Source organism: Danio rerio, chromosome 22 (genome assembly GCF_049306965.1).
Source record: "Danio rerio strain Tuebingen ecotype United States chromosome 22, GRCz12tu, whole genome shotgun sequence".
Classification (NCBI taxonomy): Eukaryota; Metazoa; Chordata; class Actinopteri; order Cypriniformes; family Danionidae; genus Danio; species Danio rerio.
In genome coordinates this window covers 791,892-817,158 of record NC_133197.1, presented here as the reverse complement: position 1 = coordinate 817,158, position 25,267 = coordinate 791,892, and the positions used below count along the sequence as shown (strand labels likewise).

The following is a 25,267-nucleotide window of genomic DNA, read 5'->3' as shown; positions in this document are numbered from 1 at the left end:
AATAAACGTATCCTAAACTATCAAATTAGTGTTGTTATACTAGTATTATTTTTATTATGTTTATTAAGTTACCCATTAAATTGTATTTTATTCATGTCTAACTCTACCCTGAACCCTAACCCGGCAATGTGAAAACAGCAATATTACAGTGTTATTCATATTATTAATTAAATTACTCATTAATTGTATTTTATTAAAGCCTACCCCAACCCTCACAGTTTTGTAAAAATAGTAATCGTTGTACAAAGTCACAAATTATGCCATTAAGGCGAGTATCCGCAGCTGTATCCCTTCTATATTTTACCTGTAGATCATGAGGTTAAACAGGCGCGAAATGCCTCCATTTTGTTGTGGCGGTTTCCCGCGTCCGCCCAGCAGATGGCGGCAGTGGCGCGCGAATGAAGGAGAGCGAGGAGAAAGGCATTTTTCTGATATTCGGTTCCATTTTGTGCTTTTCTACTGTTGGTTTCCATTTTGTGTTTCTGTTATTTTTTTAAATATCCGAAGTGAAGAAAATCAGGCAAAAGTCAACCAACTTCTGAGAAACAATCAGTCCCGGCCGTGGAGTCACCATTGAGTTCAGGTAAATCCCTATCAGACTCAAAAACAGCACCAACTTACTTCAAACATGAGCTAAAGGTGTCAAAATTAAGATTAACTTAGATAAAGATAATGTCTTTTATATTATTAAAGGTAACGTTAAACAAAGGAAAATATTGAAAAATATTCCTTATTTTACGTTTGTAGAAGGAGTGTGTGCTATATTTGCTCTGTAACGATATTTGTTATTTATTTAGGCAGTATTTGGGTTTTTTAAAGGTATATTGTTCAGTAAAATTACATAATCAAAAATGCCGTTTTCCTGAATAATTACGATCTCAAATGTGAACAGATCAACAAACGAGACATTATTGAGTGGCTTAAGTTTTACAATGGATACAGCTTTATACGTTTCATGTATCAATGAAAATAGCAATGATTTAGTTATTAATACGCCTAATTAGCTCATAATTAATCAGCAGATTTTGAACGAGTCATTTAAGTGAATTGTTCAATGAATCGCTCATTAATGCAGGTGTATCCGCCACCTGCTGGAAGTTATCATATTGTAATCATATTGTCCAAAACAGGCCATAATAGTCAATAAAAAAAAAGTTTAATATGATAAAGATGGCGACGCAGTAGGTAGTGCTGTCGCCTCATAGCAAGAAGGTCGTTGGTTTGAGCCTCGGCTGGGTCAGTTGGTGTTTCTGTGTGGAGTTTGCATGTTCTCCCTGCGTTTGCGTGGGTTTCCTCCGGGTGCTCCGGTTTCCCCCACAGTCCAAAGACATGCGGTACAGGTGGATTGGCTAGGCTAAATTGTTCGTAGAGTGTGTGTGGATGTTTCCCAGAGATGGCTAGAAGGGCATCCGCTGTGTAAAAACGTGCTGGATAAGTTGGCGGATCATTCCGATGTGGCGACCCCAGATTAATAAAGGGACCTAGCCGAAAAGAAAATGAATGAATATGATAAAGATGTTTAAAGATTACTTTTAAAAATGTAGATATTATCAAAATCACACGCAAATATAGTTTGAAGTAAATTTTTTATTGTATATTTTAGCTAGCATAGAGTGAAATCTCTATTAACTGAGTTGTGTGGGACAGATTTCTTACCAATTGTAGCCCATTTTTAATTAAATACGTTTAAAATTGTAGATGTAATCGTAATGTAATGTAGTCACGTTCTAACTACTTTTGGATTACTTTAAGATTACTTTGTGCTAGCTTGATCAACCTCTTTATTATTTATTAAAGGGAACAAAGGGAAATAAAAGATATTCCAGTTTTTATCAACATCATGAAATGCATTAAATAGTACACTGACTTTTCTAGGCATTAAATGGAAGAACTGCACTTTTATTTATTTATTTTGAGTTGATGAAAAGTTAATATTAACAAATGCGAAATATATTTAATATGATGGTAATGATTTACTCCCCAGCACTGGTTAGTGCCACAATAAAACCCTCAGCACGCTTGAAGTAGCTAATTAAAATCTCATCTTTATTACAACCACATGTACATCATATTCCAAGAAAATGATTTCTAAAAGTGGAAACGAGCAAAATCCAATGAGAGAGGCAGAGTTCTGTTAATCCGCACGGGAAGATGTTCCTTCCGCTCACATCCATTATTCACAGCGCTCGACTCACTGTGAAAATGACGTGATTTCACCTCAGAAACGAGGGTGAGAGAGCGAGATGCGTCGCAGAGAGTCACAGTTGTGAGGAAAAATTGTAAACACTCCAGTGCTCGTGCACTAAAAATAGTGCAGGTGGGAAAAATCCTGATTTTCAGCTTAAAATAAAGATCCGCAAACATCCCACGCTGACACAGGTGACTCCGAAAATATATACTGCATCTTCTACTTTGGAAAATAATTAGGTCTCATTCATGAAACACAAGCAGAGCCAATCCGTGTAAATCATTCAGGCATCTCATGCTTTAATTTGTGTATATTTACCGCAATTTAATCAGAAGCTATTCTGCTTGTGTTTCACGATTCCCAAATCTAAAGTTAAATCCCGCTTGTTTGCAAAAAGGTGCGCTGAAAATATCAGATACTTTTGCACTATACAGTTCAGTGCTTCTTGGTCTTTCTCCCCGAATTGTTGTACTTCTGTTAACGCCACTTGTTTGAGTCTTTATAAAAGTTCTTTGTTTTTTTTTCGTGACATCAATTGTGAAGAGCACAAGAAAAATAGCTTTAAAAATACTCTACAGAACTACAGTAATAGTGCAAGAACCCGCACGCCTCACAACACACGCTCACGTTTCCCCTGCCTGATCTCCAGCGTAACCCTGCACACCCAATCACACTGCGTATATATATATATATATATAAATCGATCCGTCGTTAGATTATCTAATAGTATTCCCAGAGAATCAGATTCGTTGATTAAAAGGGGGGTGGGGCTGTGCTGCTAACGCCACCAATTCAGATTCAGCCAGCTAGCGGAAGACGGTCGGAGAGGGAATTTCTAAAAATTTTGTGCAAAACGTGTGACGCAATCCGAATGATATTCGTAAGCTAAATCGTCTGAAGTGAATGAGATCTCACGGTTAGCACCAACCTTAAAGTGATCCACAACGTAAACTTTTCTTGGCACCAAAAGGAAATTCGCCTTCATCTGGAACGTCGGTGTCTATGTTGTATTGCTTCATGCGGTCGATTCGAACTGCGTTGACTTCGCTCCATATTGAAACATCTCTTTACAACACAATGCAAAAACAAGATACTGCAAATATAACATTTAAAAATCAATTTACTACGGAAACGTCTGTATCTACAGTAAACCTCAATGTCAGGAGGTAGCTTTGTGTAGTGCGGGCGGTCCAACACACACAAACACACACACACACACAATCTCACACTCACGCACACACACACTCAGTGGGTGTCGCTATACAGTTGTGACGGTGAGCAGTGATGTGGGCAGCTGCAGGGCGTCTTCGGCTCCAGCCATGCGCGTGCCGTGGGTCAGCAGCTCCTCTACGGTGGTCCAGTCGTCCAGCAGCTTCTGGTTCCTCAGGCGACTGAGCTTTCTCTGGCTGAGCTCCAGAACGGTGCTACAGCGCTCTGCGTTAGCTACCATACTGCCACCGTGCACCAATCCAGTCGCCACCAGGCTGTTTCCGCCCCTGGCCTGCTGTTGGCGCTGTTTCTGCAGCATGTGTTCCCGGCGCTCGGTGCGGCTCCAGTAGCGGCCCATGCGTACGTCGCTGTGACTCTCCTCATCAGTGCTCATCCCGCTACGTTCGTCCGCTAGCCGCGATGCTCGATCTCGTAGCATCTGGTTCCGCATGGCTCGCAAGTTCCCGCTAGGTGCTTTCCTGGAGGCTTCGGTAGGCATGTGGCCCTCTAGGGTGCTATATAGACCCCCTCCTCCACTTGAGCCAACACGATTGGCTGGTTTTGGCCAAGTATCGTTTGCATCCTGACTAGGCGTGTGGCTCAGCGTGTGAAAACGGCCATCTCTTTGCCGACTAGCCGGCTGCTCGGTCACAAAGCTAATATTGTGCAGCTGGGGCTCAGTGGATGCTCGAATCCTGCTGATTTCCTGCGCTAATTCCGGAGGCATGTAGCGGCGCTCCTCGACTGGAGAGATCAGGGATGGTTGGCTCATTGCATGATTAGCATGTGCATGTAGCGCAGCAGGGTGTAAACCCATGTGGCCATGCATTAGCCCTAAATCTGTCTCCTCAGGGAGGTTTACAGCCGCCGGAGCGCAAGGGTGCAGGGTGGAGCTGCAGTAGTTGGGTGAGGCTGGATGGCTGGCCCGCCGGCGGTACTCCAATGGTGCAGGGCGGTGGTGCAGCGTCCGGCTCCTCCTGAGCATTCCTGCAGAGCTGGGGTGTGGAGGCAGTTGGCCGGAGGGCGTACTGCAGGCGGAGTGCACTGCGGGACTAAAGAGCGAGCCGCTGCTGGAGCTGTGCCTGTTCAAACATGGTCGCTCCGCTTTCCGATACTGCACGGACGACACTCGGGATAGGCCTCGAGATCCTGGGACAGGCACGCAGACATTTTGAGGCTGGACGGTCAGTGCTTCTGGTATGGCCTCCAGGGGGTGTTTAATCTGGCTGTCTCGGCGCTCGCGGGAGCACGGCTCCCCCTGGTGGTGCATGCGAGCGTTGTAATGGCGCATGCGTTTCTCTTGGAGGCGCTGGAAGCGGAGGAACTCGCCTGTAGATATATTGGAGATAATATATAATTCAGTACACCGTGACATTGAACATGCACAATATTGATATTGTAAGAAATACAGTTCATAGCTGCTAATTATTTCAGTTTTTAAGAGTGCTTATTAAAATCGTTCACATTTTGCAGTAGTGTTCATAACAGCGCCAAATGCTTTTAGAGTTAGTTTTATTTGCACTTTTTTTATTGTTGTATTTAAAAAAAATTATCTTAATAGTTCAAACATGAACATTTTCACATACTAACGATATGGTATACTACATGCTGAAATATTGATTAACATTCCATTCTAGTTTCGTAATTGATGCCTATTAATGCGATAAAATCGTAATCAGATTACACGATTTAATCAGTTGTTTATGATAAATGTTGTTGTTTAATAATAACATAGTACTTCAGGCATTTTCTCACTGTTGATTTTAATCCGTTAACCAACATTTACTAATAAAACTTACGGACCCTTTTCACATTTGCGTGTTTCTCTGCAGGAGAAGTCGTCATAGTTGGTAAATTTAGAGCGCAGTGAATGGGAGAGTACAACAAATACAATTCTATTTGCTGGAATAATAAAAGAAAAGCTTCAGGATGGTGTTATCAAGACTTTCAGACAGAGGAAAACAATAGTGTGGGACTGATAACGGCAGCCAGAGGAGAGAATCATGTCAGATTTACTGGCCCAGCGCCAGGATGTCATAACTGAGGGGCCATTTTATTCCTAAAGGGGGGCACCTGGTGACTAGGGGTGTCACGATTTCGATTTTTAATCGAAATCGATCGAAATTAATGCTCAATTTCGATTATCGAATCAAAAAATAGAATCGTCGATGCTGCCACGCCCCCATGTCACGTCAGCTTGGCTTGCAAGCGGGATTAAAACAGGCTTGTTGAAGTGCTTGTTAAACTGCAGAAGCAGGAGACCCGTCGACAGAGCTTAAACCCTCTCCTCTTTCAATGAAGTCGCCGGTGTGGAAGCATTTTGGATTTCCAGTGAGTTATGTTGACAACGTTCGTGTTGTCGACACAAAAAACACAGTTTTGCAAGCTCTGCTATGTACGTATTAGGGTTCGTCCGATAGACAACACCAGCATCGCGATCCTCCGCCCGCCCCCGTTGCAAATCCGCTGGGGAAAAGTGCACACTCAGGCCCTGTTTACACTGTCTTTGTTTTTAAATGGCATTTTAGAACGACAACGATTTGACATTCACAGTGGCGTGTAGCATTTCTGAGCAGCCCTCCTTCCTCTCTACCTCTGGAAATGCACATCACGTGACCACACACACACAGACGCACACACAGCCATGCGCTCGAGACAGCAGGTCCAGGCAGTCAGAGGACTGCTTCAATCTTTCACTCACTTGTACTTAGTCATTTTAGCGAACACCTCAGATACTGTTGGCTGCTTCCTGTTGGTTGTGCGTCTTTTTTACCGACGCCATTATAACGACACAGATCACTGCCTATTCACGAGTCCCGCAGAAAAAGTGATTGACAGGTGGAATTATGTGTGTATCTTGCCTTTATTCATTTACTGTATGATTTGTTTATGGGTAAAAAAAAGACCATGCAGGTCAGGTAGTTTAAACGGTAGGCTACAAATAATTAATTGGTCATTAATTAATTAATTATTCATAATCGAAAATGTAATCGAATCGAGGATTTGGAGGATTGTGACACCCTTACTGGTGACTGATTTTGGACTCTTGTTCCTTTCATTTAGGCTATTTCTTTATTTGCATTACTGCCTAAATTACTGACTTAAGGCAATAATATACTTTTTTATAGTATTTTATAGTATAATAATAATATGCACAGTTTGACAAATTCTGATTTTATCAATGAAGATTATGCAACGATACATAAATGCAGATGGATCATGGCATCATAGACAAACGAGTGGTTTAAATTAAATATATATTTTATTTAATATTTTAATATATATAATTTTATTATATATTTATTCATTCATTTTCTTTTCGGCTTAGTCCCTTTATTAAGTCACTGTCGCCACTGGCTTGCATGGTTCAGGATCTGAAAAGCTACTCATTGATGAATTTGCTCTTCAGTGTTTGGACTCTCAATAATGAATTAAAAAAACACTGAACTGAGCTAAACTGAACTGAACTTAAACACTAAAAACTCAACTACCCTGATCCAGTTACTATGACCATTTATGTGAAGCTGCTTTGACACGATCTACATTGTAAAAGCGCTATACAAATAAAGCTGAATTGAATCGAATTGAATTGAATTAATCCTGGGTCGCCACAGCGGAATGAACCGCCAATTTATCCAGCACGGATGCCCTTCCAGCCGCAACCCATCTCTGGGAAATATATATATATATATATGAGGAATTGCAGTGTCATGGATGTGACATTTGCAGTAAAATCTCAACATTATATTGAAACATCTCTTTATATATTTCAAAGCAACCAGCCACAGAGTTGTGGGAGCAGAACAATATCAAGCTGTAAACATTTTTATATTTTAAATTAGGACAATATACTTGCGTTACGGATGTGACAAAAAAGTCTGCAAGTTTAAAGTGTACAACATATAGAAATTCTGTGAATTAAAATGCACAGCCCAAAAGACACGATGCTAATCAAAAGCATAAGAGTTGTCTCTCTGTAGAACCAACATGATTGATTATATTGGATTTTACATTTTTGCATTTATGAGGAAAAAGTGTGGTTATGGATGTGACAGATGTGAAATTGCCACTTGTGTGACTTTGGTAAATCAAATATAATTGTTTGAAAACACTGACTGAGACATTTCTGAGTTTTTTTTTAAAAGCTCTGTAAAATACCAGCCTACACAAAAAACGCTGAAACGGTTTTGACATTTTGGCTAAAACTTAATTTTTTTAATGACAAGGTTGATATTTGCATGGAATTGCTCACATATATATATATATATATATAAATAAATAAATTTTTCTCCTTATTTTTTGTTTTATTGCAAATTATATAAATGTTTAATGTTTTAGGTAAAGACATTAAATTATGCCCACACATGCAAGCTGTTTTTTTTTTGTGTGAAATTGTCTGGTTGGCATTTGTAAAAACACCATCATAAACCATTAGACCAGGGTTTTTCAAAGTCTAAGACAGTGTGCCTCCCTTTTGACACAACTTATCCAGCGCCCCCCTCCTCCCAAACGCGCGCACACACACACACACACACACACACACACACAGTATATATATAAAGACACAGATGTCAGACTGTTAACTCACTTTTATCATCATTTGCATGAAAGTGCAATTATTTACAGAGTAATAACAAGTATTTTAATATAACGTTTTTAAAACTAGGATGATGGTTCAATATGAATAGAACAGATCCAAGAACTGTCCATTCCAGTCAAAACAGTCGAAGTTTAGCGGGTCTCATGCTGTCATTAGCCAAAATATCTTGACAAACCACACATAAGGGTCGTGGTTCATCAGCTGGTTCTGTCCACGTAAATCCTAAACTCAAATACTGATCATCATATCGTCGTCTTTTGGGTTTAAGCCCTGAACTTGAAGGCTTTGAATCGGGGGGTCTAAGAAACCGATACATTGTGTTAGCAGGCATATACCTGTATTGGCGGGCTTGCTATGGGCGGTGCTAGCCTTCTGGGTATTTCTTATTTTAGACGTATTATTTTTTTAGCTTTGTTTAATTAAAACGTTTAAATATATTAAAAAGTACATATAATAATTAAACTTAATAATTATATTTTTATTATATAATATTTTTTCCCGCGCCTCCCCTGACATGCTCTGGCGCCCCCCAGGGTAGGCGCGCCTCACACTTTGAAAACCCCTGCATTAGACTATAAGGCCTACCCCTTTATTTATTTATTAAGCCTATTTTAATAACTTGTTTTGAGGTTACATTTTTATTTTTAGGGCCATGAGCTACAAGTCAAAATAAAATCGATATGCTAACTGTATTTTAGCCGTTAACATAGGCCTACAGTATATTAGTTTATCGTTCAGCCTACCTGCAGCGCACGTGAGAGGTGGATCCATGCCAAATTAATATACTCACGCACTATATATTTCATTATAACAACTTGACTTCAGAGGCCGATCATCTTTAAACTCAAAAGGCATTTTCTGAGACTGCTGCTGCATGATGGCATGTTTCTTTGCACAGCTGTAAAAGTGATGTCAAAATGAAAGCAAACATTCAAAGGGTTCTGCGTTTAGTCAGTTTTATAGCTTTCATTAATATCAATAATGATGAATATAATAAATTATAATATTATTATAGTGTAGCCTATACTGTGGCACTGTGCAGTGTCCAACTAAACATTTTTATTAGGCTATACTCTATTATTAATCCTGAACTGTAAACTATGTGAAAATGGCTGTCAGCTGCGTCTCTGCTAAAATTAGCTTCTGTGATCGCGGGAAATGCAAATGGCTGACGTTTATGGAAGACGCATTGAAACGTACACGTTTGCAAACCCACCTAAAGTTACTAACAGTGGCGGCGATGAGAGCGATCATGTGGTGAATGTTTAGCTTGTTGGAGCCTTACATCTACAAATAGAGCAAGGGTGTTTCTTTCATTTTTATTTTGTTCAATAAAAAAAAAAAAAAGGACTGGGGGAGTTTATATCAGCCCAATATGACGATCTACACACTATACCTACACACACGTCTGTCCAAACAGCTGGAAAAGTAGGTTTTTCACCATAGGTGCCCTTTAATTTATACAGTAAACACATATAAATGCTCATTCATTTTTACAAAATCTAAATATTTGAAACTTTCAAGAATTTAGGGTGCTGATTAAACGTCTCATAACGCGTCCTGTGAAAAGGGTCCATTATTATGGTTAAGTGTTACCAGATGTACTTTATCAACTTTTTTGAGATTTAATTTGGTTAAAAGCATTTGCTTAATGAGCAATAAACTAATTATTTAGTATCAAAGTAAGCTTATTTGCAGCTTAGGTCAGTATCGCGATAAAAGCTTCAGCAGTCAATCACACAACAATATCCTGATAATCCTACTCGCCTGTGCTGACGCTGTAAAAGCCGGAGTCGCTGAGCTCTGAGGAGATGAAGGACTCTGATGATGGAGATCCCCTGTGTGCGGGACACTCCTCCAGGCCCTCCTCCGTCTCCACACCCGACAGCTCCCCCTGCTGGAAACTGCCGTCCGTCCAGCCCAGCCCGCTGTCCAGCTCGTGGTGTAGAGGCAGATAACCCAGCGGCTTCTCCATCATGTAGTCTTCGTCATCCGTCTGTCAGAAACACAGAACACACTCCAGGTCATGCCACACCAATAAAAATAGTCTGGATTTGAAGTCGCCCACCTGTTTCATCATTCATGGGGTGATAAGCAGGTTTAGCGCGGTTGGAAAAAGTCAAGGTTTTTAAAGCCGCCAACATTTTCTGTCGTACCGTTCCTGCGGTATTGTCCTTAATCTTGACGTATGAGCAGGCGCAGGCATTGGAATGTTTTGGGCTCCAGACCTCCGCTCGCATTCACTTACACAGATTTTTATACGTTAAAACAGCTTGTTCTGCTGCTTGATGTTGCAACCTGGTATTTTCTTATTATATATATATATACACACAGGGTGGGCCATTTATATAGATACACCCTAATAAAACGGGAATGATTGGTGATATTAATGTCCTGTTTGTGGCACATTAGTATATGATGGGTGGTGTTTCAAGATGGGTGGTGACCATGGTGGCCATTTTGAAGTCGGCCATCTTGGATCCAACTTTTGTTTTTTTAATAGGAAGAGGGTCATGTGACACGTCAAACTTATTGGGAATTTCACAAGAAAAGCAATGGTGTGCTTGATTTTAACCTAACTTTATTCTTCATGAGTGGTTTATAAGTTTCTGACCACTTATAAAATACTTTCAATGCTTTTTTGCGTTGAGTATTTGACTATTCAGTTCATAAGAGCAGTTCGATCCTTTATGAAATTTGCTTTACAGAAAAAAAAACATTTTGAAATATTTATAATTATCGGCCTATACATGTCGCAGTGTTTCCTCTGTGGTGGCAGGCCTTTTTTTGCACAGATCTACCAACTATCTGTGGTGTTGTTTCGATGACAAATGTCGTGAGCACAGTATTACAAGTCGGGATCGCAATTATGTATGCTCAAACTAACGGTAAGAGGGGCGTGGTTAAGGATATTGATATACAGTTGCTATGGAAACCCTCCTGTTGTCATCAACAGAAGGAGCGACACTCCAAACGCTGAAGTAAATGTTCAGACTTTCAGTGGATTAACTCACATGGTTTAATTATTTAATTTAAGATTTTTCGCAGACTTTAAGTAAAAATGAAAATTTTAACCACACAAGATCAACACAGTTTATAACCTTTTGATTTAGTAGTTAATTTGAACAATTTAATTCGTACATTTAATATGATTCTCTCATCCCCCAATGAGGGGTTGGTTGAGGGGTGGGTCACTTTTAAAAATCGTATGTTTTCGTATTAATTAAATTGTATTCAATCATATAAATTAGCCAGATCTTCTTGTGCGCTCTCAAATAAACGCTGCTGAAGTGCGATTTAGTGCGTTTATGTAACAAGTATGTCTTCATCATTCATTAGATTTGCTAGGAATATTTATGAATGTCTCCAATAGACCTACAGAGCGGCATTAATGCGTCCTGAAGTAAAGTGAAATGGCTATACGTCATGTTTGCTGGCCTCACGTATCTGTCAGCCAGTCAGTCAGCACATATCCTGAAAGGGTTAAACAAACGACGCACAGCACTACTATGATTACAGGAAAGTTTGCGCTGTTATAATTCACTTACCATTTAATACGTTTTGGTGCGATTATTACCTGCTATTAAAAAAAATTAAATGTTTTGAATGAGAAGCTGTGATGTAGCTGTTGCGGGATGAATTTTGGCGTGGCGCCCCGCCATGGAGGAATGAATGTAGCGGAAACCATGTATCAGCTATCTTCCTCCAAGTCTGAAGAGTTATCGGTATCAGCCAAAAAAATCTATATCCGTGCATCCTAGCGGCAGCAAAAAAAAAATGGGTATAAGGAGCTTTTTCAGTTCTGCTGATCTCTACAGAAAAACTACAGCCTTCACCTTTTATTAATACTGATATGAGACATGCTTCATTTGCACTATAGCTAAAATAAATGCAAGTTATTATTAAACTCTCTTTATATCAGTTAACATTACACTAGCAGGCCTATAGCCAGATTATTGAAAGTGGTGCTTATATTTTTCAGAAAAGCTGACCCTGTTTGCAGTTATTCGCCTGATTTTCTACTTAATTATGAGGGATAAATATTGCATCTTAGTGACATTTTAAGAACTATTTTGTGCTGTTTTAGCTTGTCAGATGGTGATCATAACCAGTTTTTGATGTACCAAAAATGATTACTACCATTTTGTCTAATTGCTAACCACAATATTTACGTTATTTATGAGCTTTATATGACAGTTTCATAAATAATGAAAATACTTTATGAGAATTAAAACTTTAAACTCTTAGAATAAAGAAATATTAAAAACATACTTATTTTTAAGATACAAATGTATCATTCATTACTTAATTTTCCTTTCTGTTTAGTCCAGGGGTGCTCAATCCTGTTCCTGGAGATCTACCTTCCTGTACAGTTTAGCTCCTACCCTGATCAAACCCACCTGAACCAATTAATTAAGACCTAAAATCCACTTGATAATTGCAGACAGGTGTGTTTGATAAGGGTTGCAACTGAAATCTGCAGGAAGGTAGATCTCCAGGAACAGGATTGGCCACCCCTGGTTTAGTCGTTTTAAGGGGTCGCCACAGCGGAATGAACCGACAAAAGCACAAATGCAGGAATCTCCACAGACTGACAGAAGCATGAAGCACACACTCACACTCACACTGAAGCACACCTGATCAGCACTCACAACACACACACACTGCTGTTTCACATCTGTCACTATGTTGTCTGTAGCTCCGCCTTTTTCTAAAAAGAGCACAATCTCATTTGCATTTAAAGCGACAGTCACCAAAACACCACAATCAGGATTAAAGCCTGAAAGGGTCAGTTTCAGAGAGCTGGAGAACATTATCTGTGTGCTGTTCCCAGCTCAAACTTCACTAGAGACATCAGAGACGAATTTTACATCTTTAAAAAAAGGCATAATAGGTTAAAATTGTGCATGATCTGTATTGATTGAGCGGTGGAGAGTCACTCTGGCGGCTCGCAGACAGTCTTCAGCATATTTATGATCGCTAGTTGCCTGGTAACACATAACTTACATAACATGTGACTCCTCGCCTCTCGCTCTGTGACGGATGAAGAGATTCACACAGGAAGCAGAACCACAACAATCCCTCAGATCTCGACTCACGCTCTGCATTCCACAACTGCGGATCGAGATTCATCAGCGGCACGCAGTACAACACACGCTGTAATGATGTGTATGCTTTACTTTTCCCACCTCATTTTAAAGAAAGACACCACATGTATTTTTTCACTATTTAATTCATTTTAAAGGGGTCCTATTATGCCAATGTTCACAAGATGTAAACTGTGTCTCTGCTGTCTCTAGAGTGTGTGTGTGAGCTGAGAACAGCACACAGGTAATGTTCTCCAGCTCTCTGAAACTGACCCTTTCAGGCTTTGATCCTAATTGTGGTGTTTTGGTGACTGTCGCTTTAAATGCAAATGAGATTGTGCTCTTTTCAGAAGAGGGCGGAGCTACAGATGGCTGCATGTCAGCATTCGTTCATTCATTTTCTTTTCGGCTCAGTCCCTTTATTAATCAGGGGTCGCCACAGCAAATGACCCGCCAACTTGTCCAGCACATGTTTTACGCAGCGGATGCCCTTTCAGCTGCAACCCATCACCGGGAAACATCCATACACTCATCACAGTTTGGACTGTGGGGGAAACCGGAGCACCCGGAGGAAACTGACGCCAACATGGGGAGAACATGCAAACTCCACACAGAAACGCCAACTGACCTAGCCGAGGTTCGAACCAGCGACCTTCTTGCTGTGCTACCCACTGCGCCACAGTGACACCCTGTGTGTGTCAGCATAGCTCTACCCTTTTCCACTAATTCATTTTAAGCCAAGGCACTTTTAAGGTGAGCCTTCTCTGTTGACGCCAATTTGATGCTTTAGCCACACCCCTCTTATCGTTAGTTTGCTAATGCGCAAAAAGAAAGCCCCGCCCCCCATTCAATATTTCGATTCAGCAGGAAGTACATCAGCAAACTGAAATAAAAGCCTCAGGAAGTTACGATTCATGCGCAATTTAATTTGTAAATTAAAATGTAGAGATATAAAACACAATGATTATAATATAAAATAAAATTTCGAAAAGTGAAAGAAGACATCTAATAGATATGATTATGATTGTATATGATAAAGTCTTTTTAAAAGATCAACTACTGCCTCTTGCTTTTTCAGATTGGACGTTGAATCATTCGATGCGTATAATAGTGTTGTTAAAATACTTTTTGTTTTTCTATGAGAGAAATGCAGTCCACGAATGACTTACTGTGTCGCCCATTTTTAATATAATATATAAAGCTCAATGAGTATCTAAATGAACAGACAATGCACACATTTGTTTAAAAACTGGGAACCCTTAGCAGTTAAAAAAATGGCCGAACGTCCAAAAAAAATTAACTATATTACGCAATGTCAAAAATCTGGCTAGTTTATATGATTTCATACAATTTAATTAATACGAAAACATACGATTTTTAAAAGTGACCCACCCCTCAACCAACCCCTCATTGGGGGATGAGAGAATCATATTAAATGTACGAATTAAATTGTACAAATTAATTACTAAATCAAAAGTTATGAGCTGTGTTGATCTTGTGTGGTTAAAATTTCCATTTTTACTTAAAGTCTGCGAAAAATCTTAAATTAAATAATTAAACCATGTGAGTTAATCCACTGAAAGTCTGAACATTTACTTCAGCGTTTGGAGTGTCGCTCCTTCTGTTGATGACAACAGGAGGGTTTCCATAGCAACTGTATATCAATATCCTTAACCACGCCCCTCTTACAGTTTTAGCAATGGGAATAATGTGCAGAAAGAAAGTCCCGCCTCCTACTCAATATTCAGTTTCAGTAGGAAGCACATCAACACTGAAATAAAAGCCTCAGGAACTTACGGCTCATGCAGACTTTAATTTTGAAATCCGTTAAATTTTTGCTTAAAGTCTGCGAGAAATCTTCTAGTAAATTATTAAACTGTGTAAGTTAATCTACTGAAAGACAGTGTGTTTTGGTAATCTTCGATCAAAGTCTGACCATTTACTTCTGTGTTTGGATTGTCGTTAAATATCCTTAACCACGCTCCTCTTACCGTTAGTTTGCTATAAGTGAATGATGCGCAAAAAGAAAGCCCCGCCCCCTACTTGATATTCTGTTTTAGTTAGAAGCACATAAGTCAACATACTAAAATTAGTCTCGTTTTACGCAGACTTTAAATATTAATAATGTGCTTACGTTATATCTTTAAATGCGCAGTGATTTACGGATTTTATTTTTATACGCCCCCTTTTTTTTTTTACTCTTTGCACATTATTTCTTGCCCCAAAACGTAAACGCCGCACTGCTCTCTGCACTCTGCACATCCAATATTCAATAATTCAGCAGTTGTTGGTCGTTTTTATTATATATTTTATTATTTAGCAGTTATTCGCTCAGTCGCACTTAACGCTGTTAGCCGTTAGCGCTCACCTGACTCTGGAAACTCCTGGGCTCCTCCAGGCTGGAGTTACAGCAGCCGATCAGACAGTTCTGGCCCTGAGAAACGCCACTGGAAAACTCCGGATCCTGACAAGCAAACATCGAGATTAATACAGAGAAAAACGATCACGGTTCATGATTAGCATAACGAGGCTGCGATGATGGGGAAGATGATTATTGTCAATGAACAGTAAATGTCTGACTGTCTCTCCTTCAGTCGCTCTATTAAAGGCTGTTTCCTACTGTGTGTGTGTGTGTGTGTGTGTGTGTGTGTGTATATTCCCAAGCGTAGCTAAATGCATGAATAATTCCAGAGCATAAGAGAGCAGCTCCATTTTGAAAAACGCGTTTGTTTGGAGAACAGCACACACACATAAAGAACCTACACACACACACACACATACAGAAAAAACACACACATACAGAACGCACACATACAGAATACACACACATACAGAACATACATACACACATGTACAGAACACACACACACATACAGAACACACACACATAAGGACCACACACATACAGAACGCACACACACATACAAAACACACACACATACAGAACACACACACACATACAGAACACACACACATACAGAGCGCACACACATACAGAACACACACACACACACATATACAGAACACACACACATACAGAGCGCACACACATACAGAACACACACACATACAGAGCGCACACACATACAGAACACACACACATACAGAGCGCACACACATACAGAACACACACACACATACAGAATGCACACACACATACAGAATGCACACACACATACAGAACACACACACATACAGAACGCACACACATACAAAACACACACACACACACATAAGGAACACACACACACATACAGAATGCACACACACAAACACATAAAGAATGCACATACACATACAGAACACACACACATACAGAGCGCACACACATACAGAACACACACACATACAGAGCGCACACACATACAGAACACACACACATACAGAGAGCACACACATACAGAACACACACACATACAGAGAGCACACACATACAGAACACATACAGAGCGCACACACATACAGAACACACACACATACAGAGCGCACACACATACAGAACACAAACACACACATACAGAATGCACACACACATACAGAATGCACACACACATACAGAACACACACACATACAGAACGCACACACATACAGAATGCACACACACAAACACATAAAGAATGCACATACACATACAGAGCGCACACACATACAGAACACACACATACAGAACAGACACACATACAGAGCGCACACACATACAGAACAAAAACACACATACAGAACACACACACACACATAAGGAACACACACACATACAGAATGCACACACACATACAGAACGCACACAAACACATAAATAATGCACACACACATACAGAACACACACACACACATAAGGAACACACACACACATACAGAATGCACACACACATACAGAACACACACACATACAGAACGCACACACATACAAAACGCACACACACAAATACAGAACACACACACGCACACACATACAAAAGGCATGCATATACAGAACACACACACACATACACGCACACACAGAGTGCATGCACACACATGCAGAACACAGAAAACACACTAGCTCATATAGAACACACACACACACACACACACACACACACACACACACAGACAAACACACATCCATAACACAAACATACAGAATGCACACATACACGTACATAACACACACACAAACACTCAGAATGCACACACATAAGGAAAACACAAACAAATAAAGTGCACGCATAAAACACACACAGAACACACACGTTCAAACAGAAATACATACAGAGACACACACACACACACACACACACATGCAATTCATCATTTCCAAACACAACACTCATATTCCCGCTTGTCTTTGTCTAGCAGTCAGGATTTGTGAGCACTGTCTTATGCTGCGCCAGTACATCCGCTTCACCTGCGCTACATATGATCAGAGTAATGAACAGTTATAGCGTGTTATTAACTCACGTGGTAGGCCAGGCGTTCTCTGAGCTCCAGGTCTCGGGGTGTGTTGGGCAGGTATTCGTACCTGCTTCCCTCTCTACGGTGTGCAGGAAGGGTCATGTGGTTGTAGTACGGCCTGAGAGAGAAGAACACATCACTTATGTGTGTGTGTGAATGCTGTAACACAAGCCACGCCCCCTGCTTCCAGCATCTCTGGCCCCGCCCCTTAATCTAAGATGCTGTTATTGTGCTTCTGTGAGCAGCTGACCTCATTCTGATGTAAAGACCAGCAGCAGCATGAAGAGAATGACTGTATTAAATATGAATAGCACACATCTCACATACACTCACTGGCCACTTTATTAGGTACACCTTACTAGTCCCGGGTCGGACCCTCTTTTGCCTTCAGATCTGCCTTAATCCTTGGTGGCAGACATTCAGAAAGCTACTGGAAATATTCCTCAGAGATTTTGCTCCATATTGACATGATAGCATCACAAAGTTGTCAGCTGCACATCCATGATGCTAATCTAACGTTCACAAAGCTGCTCTATTGGATTGAGCTCTGGTGACTGTGGTGGCCATTTGAGTACAGTGAACTCACTGTTCTGTAGTTCGGGTTTGTAGTTTTCTACCTCTGTAGCGTATGTTATATGTTAATGTTTTTTGTTAAAAATAAATCCCTCAACATCTGGCAACATGCAACATTCAATGACAGCAACTCAGAGGTGGAGTTTGAACCTTCCCACTAAGGTACCTAGTTTTTTTTTAAGTAATGTGGTAATTTGCACGTTGTGTCAAAACGCTATGTGTTTAGATAATAGCTGTATACTCTCAGTTTGACTTGTGTACGATCATTTTCCTCCAAATACGACAATTTTGAGGTTCTGGTACGATACTTTGACATTTCCAATCTGGCAACACTGCATCGGCCTACGGCAGCTGGATTTGTCCAAGAGGCGCAGTACTTATTGTGGTTGGACCTGTTTTAGTATGGATCATGTTCCCACCACAAACAAACCGCTCCAGGGTTCGTTTAAAAACATACCGAGACCACCTCTTCAGGCAGGTCTTGGTATGCTTATCTGGTCCGCTTTTGGTGCGCACTCGAGTACGATTGCTGCATTCTCACCTGCCCAAACCAACCGCACCAAGAGGGAAAACCAACTCTAGTGCGATTCAGCCCAACTAAATAAGGCAGGTGTGAAAGCACCCTTAATCTCTTAGTTTATTATATTATAATCCACTGTATATAGTATAAACAAATACACAAAAACACGACTCCATATAGACCTACGTACCGTTTGGATATGTTGTGGGAAATACATTTTGCTTTGCTTTATGGTTGTTGTAAAAGTTTTAAAACTGTATGAATCTGCCTACAGTATTATCATCAGACATGTTTAAATAAGTGTATCGCTCGCGTGCACACAGCCTGCTTACCTTAACAGATGACAGAAATGAGGCGTGAGGGACACAAGTCTACCAAATGCCTGCAAGTCCCATCATGGACACAGAGCAACATTCAATATTGTTTTGTGTCAGCGAAAAGCAGCCCATACAGTCCAGGGCTCAACAACAAGGACTGCCCGGTGTCCCGGGGCCAGCATGAGAGATGCTCTGGACAGTAGACAGGATCATTACTGGCCCGATTGGGACAGTGCTGCCTTGTCACTAAAGTTTAATTTGCCTGTGACTGCTTGTCAATTGCGCGCATTTCAAGTTTGTGCTTTTAAGTCTTTAAATGCTCTTTTTTTAGTTCCTTTTATGTGATTTGGGGCTTTATTGTGACGGTCCATGCGCAGAGCGCAAAGCGCAGGGCGCAAACGCTTTCAGGTCGTGTCAGAACGCATTTCTGCTCATTTACGGACGGGAAAATCCGCTTTGCGCCGTGGCGCATGGTCTAAAAGGGTTGAGTTTATTTTCTTAATGAGTTATAGGTGTGTTTTGAGAATAAACCAATCAGAGTCTCATCTCCCATTCCCTTTAAGAGTCAGCTGCGTCACGCCAAGAGCACATTCGCTATTTACAGGACGCAAAGTAAGTCTAAGTGGAAAAACTGAGCATTTCACAAGCAAACAGTTGACAGTTAACAGAAAACTGTTAAACAGAGCATCTACTGCGCGAGAATGAGATAATGGATCACTTTCACTTTTACTCTTGGATAGGGAAACCTTTACACACAGACATCAATAAGCCTATAAATAATTAATTGTAAGTTAAGTTTGTTAAGTGCAAATATTCATTTCAAAACGTTCGTTTCTAACTTGCCAGTTTCTAACTTATTCGTTTCTAAACTCAGTTCTAACTTCCAGCAAACGAATAAATGAACAATAAAAATGAAGTGTGCTAGTTATATCCTAAAACACATGCTGCGCCCCATATGGTCTAAAACCTGACAGGTGGACAAATCTAAGCTTGTTTTTAATAAAACAAATATAAATATGGATATAATAAATAATACTGCTAATAATAATAACATTATACAAAAGCAAATTGTCATGAATGAACTGAAAAAGCCTCCCGAGATGAAGAAGACATGAAGGCAGTGATTTTCATATTTATGTCGGCTAGAAAATAATGTTTTGTAATATTTTAATCCTTTATATTTATATCCTATATCTATTCTTATTATATCCTATATATATCCTTAATATTTACATTTTTTCATATGTAAAGATATTTGCCTATTGCTCTCTTGTGTGTATTAAGCAGTGTGTAAGCGAGGTGCAACTCTGCGCTGGAGTTTAGACCGGGTTTGTTTTGGTCTAATGAAAAATCTATTATAGTTTCTCAAAATAGCAACACACCAGCGGTCCACCTCAGAACACCTTCCTTTTTAGAGCAGAACGCCTATGGGCGCACAAATGAGCGCTAATGCATTTGCTATTTAAACAGCGTAGCGCAACACCTCAAAACCACTCTTGCACCAAACTGAAACTACCAAACAAGTATTGTGCCGCGCCTTGCGCCACACTGCGCCGGATGTATGATAGGGCCCTTGATGTTTTGAGCATGCTATTTTTCCCATGGCAACATCAACTTATAAGACTATAAGAAAATGTCTGTTTCTAACGTCTTGAAAGTAGACATTTACGTGGGAACGACACAACAAAAAAAAAATGAAGTGATGTTTTGCACAGTTTGCCGTCAGCTTGACAAGTCAGCCACCTTTTGTTAAATAATTTCAAACCGCAATAAAATACCTCCACATTTTCCATACTGCTCTTTTTTTGTTTGCATAACACTATGAATTTTGCTCATTATACATTTACTAACACTAAGTATTGAAATTCTACATTCATAGATATTATTTTTGACACATTATTTAAAATATGTGGCTAAAAATAGCTTTTAACTACACTTTTTTATTTTTATTATAATTTTTTTGGTGTGGCCAGTTAAAATTTTGACAGGGGAAGTAAAAATCTAAACCACTGGCCCGATCGGATCAGTAGAAGAAATCGTGAACTTGCACAAATGTTTATTTCAGTTCTGTAGCCAACAACATTTCTCCTTATAGACTCAAAGGGATCTTAAATGAGCAAGCATCTCTTCGCTATATGAACGCTGAGCTCTTTCACCACACATGAGACCTCAGAAACACAGTAAAAGATCAAATATGCTTGCATGCACATTCACACTCGTTCATATGCGCATGAATGCAAACCCTAGCGTGACTGTGCCTCAAGGCCACTTAAAACGCAAGAGAAGCGGATGGGGAAACCTCATTTACTTCAGTTCATATTCTAGTGGGAGGCCAGTTTAAGCAAATCTCACTAGATATATGGAAAATCAACACCTATGACATTCAAAACGCATGTGTTTTATCCTTCCTCATGCACAATATCTCCATTTAAATCACTCAGACATGACTTTTTTGACGTTTCTTGCTATACTTCAAAACCATTAGCCAGCATTTATTTCCCTCTTTAAATGTAAGAGTGTTTTGCAATATTACAAAATAAAACAGGCGTCTAAAATAATAGGAGACAAATACAAGATGTCTAATCTTACATAATAAGTACGCAAGCAATCGATTCACGCAAGATTTCATGAGAAAACGCCTTACCAGCTTTGAAACGTCATATTTACTGAAAAATCAAGCAGAAAATTAGCCGTGTGCGATATTGACCCTAAACATTATTTTAATACATTTTTCATCAGTAATGCTAATTTAATGATTTTCCTGTGGTGATGCAGACCAATATAACATCTGTAGGGATGTAACGATTCATCGTAAGCCTTTGGACGGAAACTCAGCTACCCTGTGGCTCCATTAGGTCATCAAGCCAACATGAATTATCGCTAGCTAAAATGCCAAGTGTAAACATTGTACTTTCAAGTGTGCGAATTTCTCACCATGCTGTTATTCACAATTCTGTCGCGTAATATCAACAACTGACGCAGGTAGGTCACGTGACCATGACAAAATGGCGGATGTAGGACGTCCGAATTCCATTAATAGTTTTCACGTTCATACTGTATAGAACACACTCTTCTAACGGCCGAGTAGTACGTTTAAATTCAAATGCAGCACCTACTGAGTAGTCGGCGGTTTCGGACGCAGCCATAATTTTGATGGTTTTTTGTCGCCACCCATTGGTTACACAATGTAATTGCGACAATTAAGTTCCATTAAAGGGTGATTTTAATCTTCACCATAAACATCAGCGTTTATGTCTGAACTATAAACTGAGCTCTCAGTCCTGCTGTGTTCTTTAATTGTTTGTAACTCACTGAACAAGGGTAACAACTGAATCTCTTGATCAAACACGGATTTTAATGCAGAGCTTAGAAGGATTAATAAACATATGCAAATCATCATTTATCGTCCCATGCCTAATTGTAATCACGATTATTTAAACTGATTATCAGTGGGCCAAATGTCCAAAACATTTTGAAGATTTGTTGATTTGATTCTTATTATAACCACAGCAGTCCTTCAGTTGGGAGCGCTGACTGATTTTCTCCTCGTCTTTTGTTGTTTGATTAATAATAACAAAAACAGTCGGCAGCAGGAATATAGTGTACTGTCGCTTTAAGAGCCGTGCGGTTCCAATTTATGGTTTCACTTTCACATGCCGTTCATTATGTTCAGTTATTCATTCATTTTATTTTAAGTCTCTTTATTAATGTGGGATCACCACAGTGGAATGAACCGGCAACTTGTCCAGCATTTGTTTTACGCGGCTGATGCCCTTCCAGCTGCAACCCATCACTGTGGGGGAAACCGGGGCACCCGGAGGAAACCCACGCCAACACATGGAGAACATGCAAACTCCACACAGAAACGCCAACTGACCCAGCCGAGGCTGGAAGCAGTGACCTTTTTGCTGTGAGGCCACAGTGCTACCCACTGCGCCACCGTGATGCCTTGTGTTCGCTTATTTCGTCATAACAAACGAGGGTTAATGTGAATAATCACTAATGACTGCACTTTTGCATGTATTTGAGCATTAAAGAGCTCATCTTATGTTGACTACTTGGTGTTCTGCAAGTCACACACACACACACACAACAGCACACGTTCTCTTTTGCGCTTATAAAAATACAATTTAATCGAATACACATCAAACATCAATAAATAAAGCCTGTCTCAAGTCCCGTTACAGCACAGGCTATTACTGATATTCATGTGGCAATGTGCTTTGCACTGGATTGAATGCGTACAGCTGGAAAGCGTGCGGGATATATGACCCAATAATGCTTTTATCTGCATTAATGTTTCTTTATAATCGCCAAAACTGAATTTCGATGAATTGCACAGCCCTATCAGAAGCTGCTTCGCCTGACGTCAGACTCAACAAGCAGATATATTGTCATACTGCACAGCCCTATCGCTCAGTGTGCATGTTTGTCCTGCAGGTGGCAGCGGTGAGTCTCAGGTGTGTCTCACCTGTCTGCGGGCGGCAGGCGTGGCAGCGTGCAGGAGTGCGGGCGCAGAGGGTCCCACGGCCGCTCCGTCTGCGTGCTGCAATCCGTCGTCCGGTTATACTGCAGGCTCCGCCCCCGGCCCTCAATCTGAAGCGTGATTGGCTGCTCATAGCTGGCCAGTATACGGAAGGCCTCTCGTTTCTGCAGGTGAGTCAAATCCCGACCGTGAACCTGAACCACACAATCAGCACACAAACGCAGTGACCGGAAGGCTTGCTGATTAATATTAGTCTGAATCTCGTGCGTTCACACACACACACACACACACACACACGCTCTATTTAACCTGATAGGGTTTATCTCACACACACACACACACACACACACACACTCCTATAGGTCGACTGCGTAAAAAAGCGCAGCTGTGTAAACATATTCCCCCTTCAGCAGCGCAGATGCCCACCAAACTCAACCTCAGGCTCGCACACACACACACACACACACACACACACACACACACTGATGATGAAAATAATGCTGCATCTTCATACCAACACACACCACTGCATGAGTCACGAGAGAGAGACGGCACATGTGTGTGTGTGTGTGTGTTTGAAAGTGGACATGGTGTATCAGCATCAGTGTCACTCTTCATCACCATCAGCACACAATCATGCACATTTACACACACACACACACACACCGGACTCACCCCCATCCCGTCGCCCATCCACGGCCCTGACAGTCGACAGCCCATCACCACGGCAACAGATGAGCAGGATCGTGCGCCGACGCCGCGAAATCACTCTTAACGCAGGATGAAGATGAAGAGGATGAAGGAGCGATGCAGCTGCTGCTGACATACATGAACACACACACACACATGCGCACGCTCACACACACACACGCTCACACACACACACTGGCATGCAGAGCTGCAGTGAGAGAGTCGCGCAGCAGGATCAGAGCGACGGACGGAGCGCTGTCTCTCCTCTCTCTCTCTCTCTCTCTCTGAGCGCTCGCTCCAGAACGCCGCCGCTCCAGCACTCAGGCCCCGCCCACCTTACACACATGCGCTGAGCTATTGGTCAGCCGGCTGCGTCAGTCTGAGAAGAGCCACAGCTGATTGGCTGGCTCAGTTCACCCCTTGTTAAACGCTGGATTTTAAGGCTCCCCATCATTCAATCAGATTCCAGAGCTGTGAAGACATGAATATGCATCTAATTAATGAGGAGATTTAATTAACCAGCTCTAGTATTATGTGCGTCATCCTCACATCATGTGTATTGCTGAAAAGAAAGAACAAAGAAAACAAATAACAAGAAAACAAGAAAACTTTGTTAAAAAAAAAAAACAAATAGCTAATGACAATCACCGAAAATACCCTAGCAACGCCCTGGGAGTGATTTACACAACATTATAGCAAATCGCTACATCAACCTAGCAACAATTCACATTCACCAACTTGTCAACACTCTAGCAACCACTTAGCAACTTCCTTGCAAACTTTTGAAACAAATACCAACTGCAACATTTTAAATACCACCTAAAACACCTTAGCAACAAATTAAATTAATGACTCAAATAATTTGTTCAAAACAACTGATTCATTTAGAAATTGTCTTATAAACAGCTGATTGAATCACTGACTCAAATGATTCATTCAAAACAGTTGATTCATTTACAAATAAACCAAGTGGGAGTCTTATAAACAGCTGTTTGAATCACTGACTCAAATTATTGATTTAAATAGTTGATTCATTTAGAAATAAAGCAAGTGGGAGTCTTATAGACAGCTGATTGAATCACTGACTCAAATGATTCATTCAAAACAGTTGATTCATTTACAAATAAAGCAAGTGGGAGTCTTATAAACAGCTGATTGAATC

At 40.6% G+C, this 25,267-nt stretch overlaps 1 protein-coding gene and 1 long non-coding RNA gene across 2 annotated transcripts in view; one reads left to right on the top strand and one right to left on the bottom strand.

Moving 5' to 3' along the window:
* Positions 1–325: 325 nt before the first annotated feature.
* LOC141380116 (uncharacterized) overlaps positions 326–25,267 on the top strand; it is a 37,198-nt gene continuing 12,256 nt past the window's right edge. The window contains exons 1-2 of the long non-coding RNA XR_012397578.1: positions 326–583; positions 23,370–23,585. This is a non-coding gene — a long non-coding RNA (uncharacterized lncRNA). The remainder of the gene's footprint in view (positions 584–23,369; positions 23,586–25,267) is intronic.
* On the bottom strand, positions 2,028–24,391 carry LOC141380115 (uncharacterized). The gene is made up of 6 exons (XM_073936851.1): positions 24,091–24,391; positions 23,401–23,609; positions 17,526–17,637; positions 15,453–15,548; positions 9,765–9,993; positions 2,028–4,726 (listed from the first exon to the last, which is right to left on the bottom strand). Exons 1-6 carry the CDS (start codon positions 24,133–24,135, stop codon positions 3,447–3,449), a joined length of 1,971 nt encoding a protein of 656 aa, XP_073792952.1. The 5' UTR covers positions 24,136–24,391; the 3' UTR covers positions 2,028–3,446.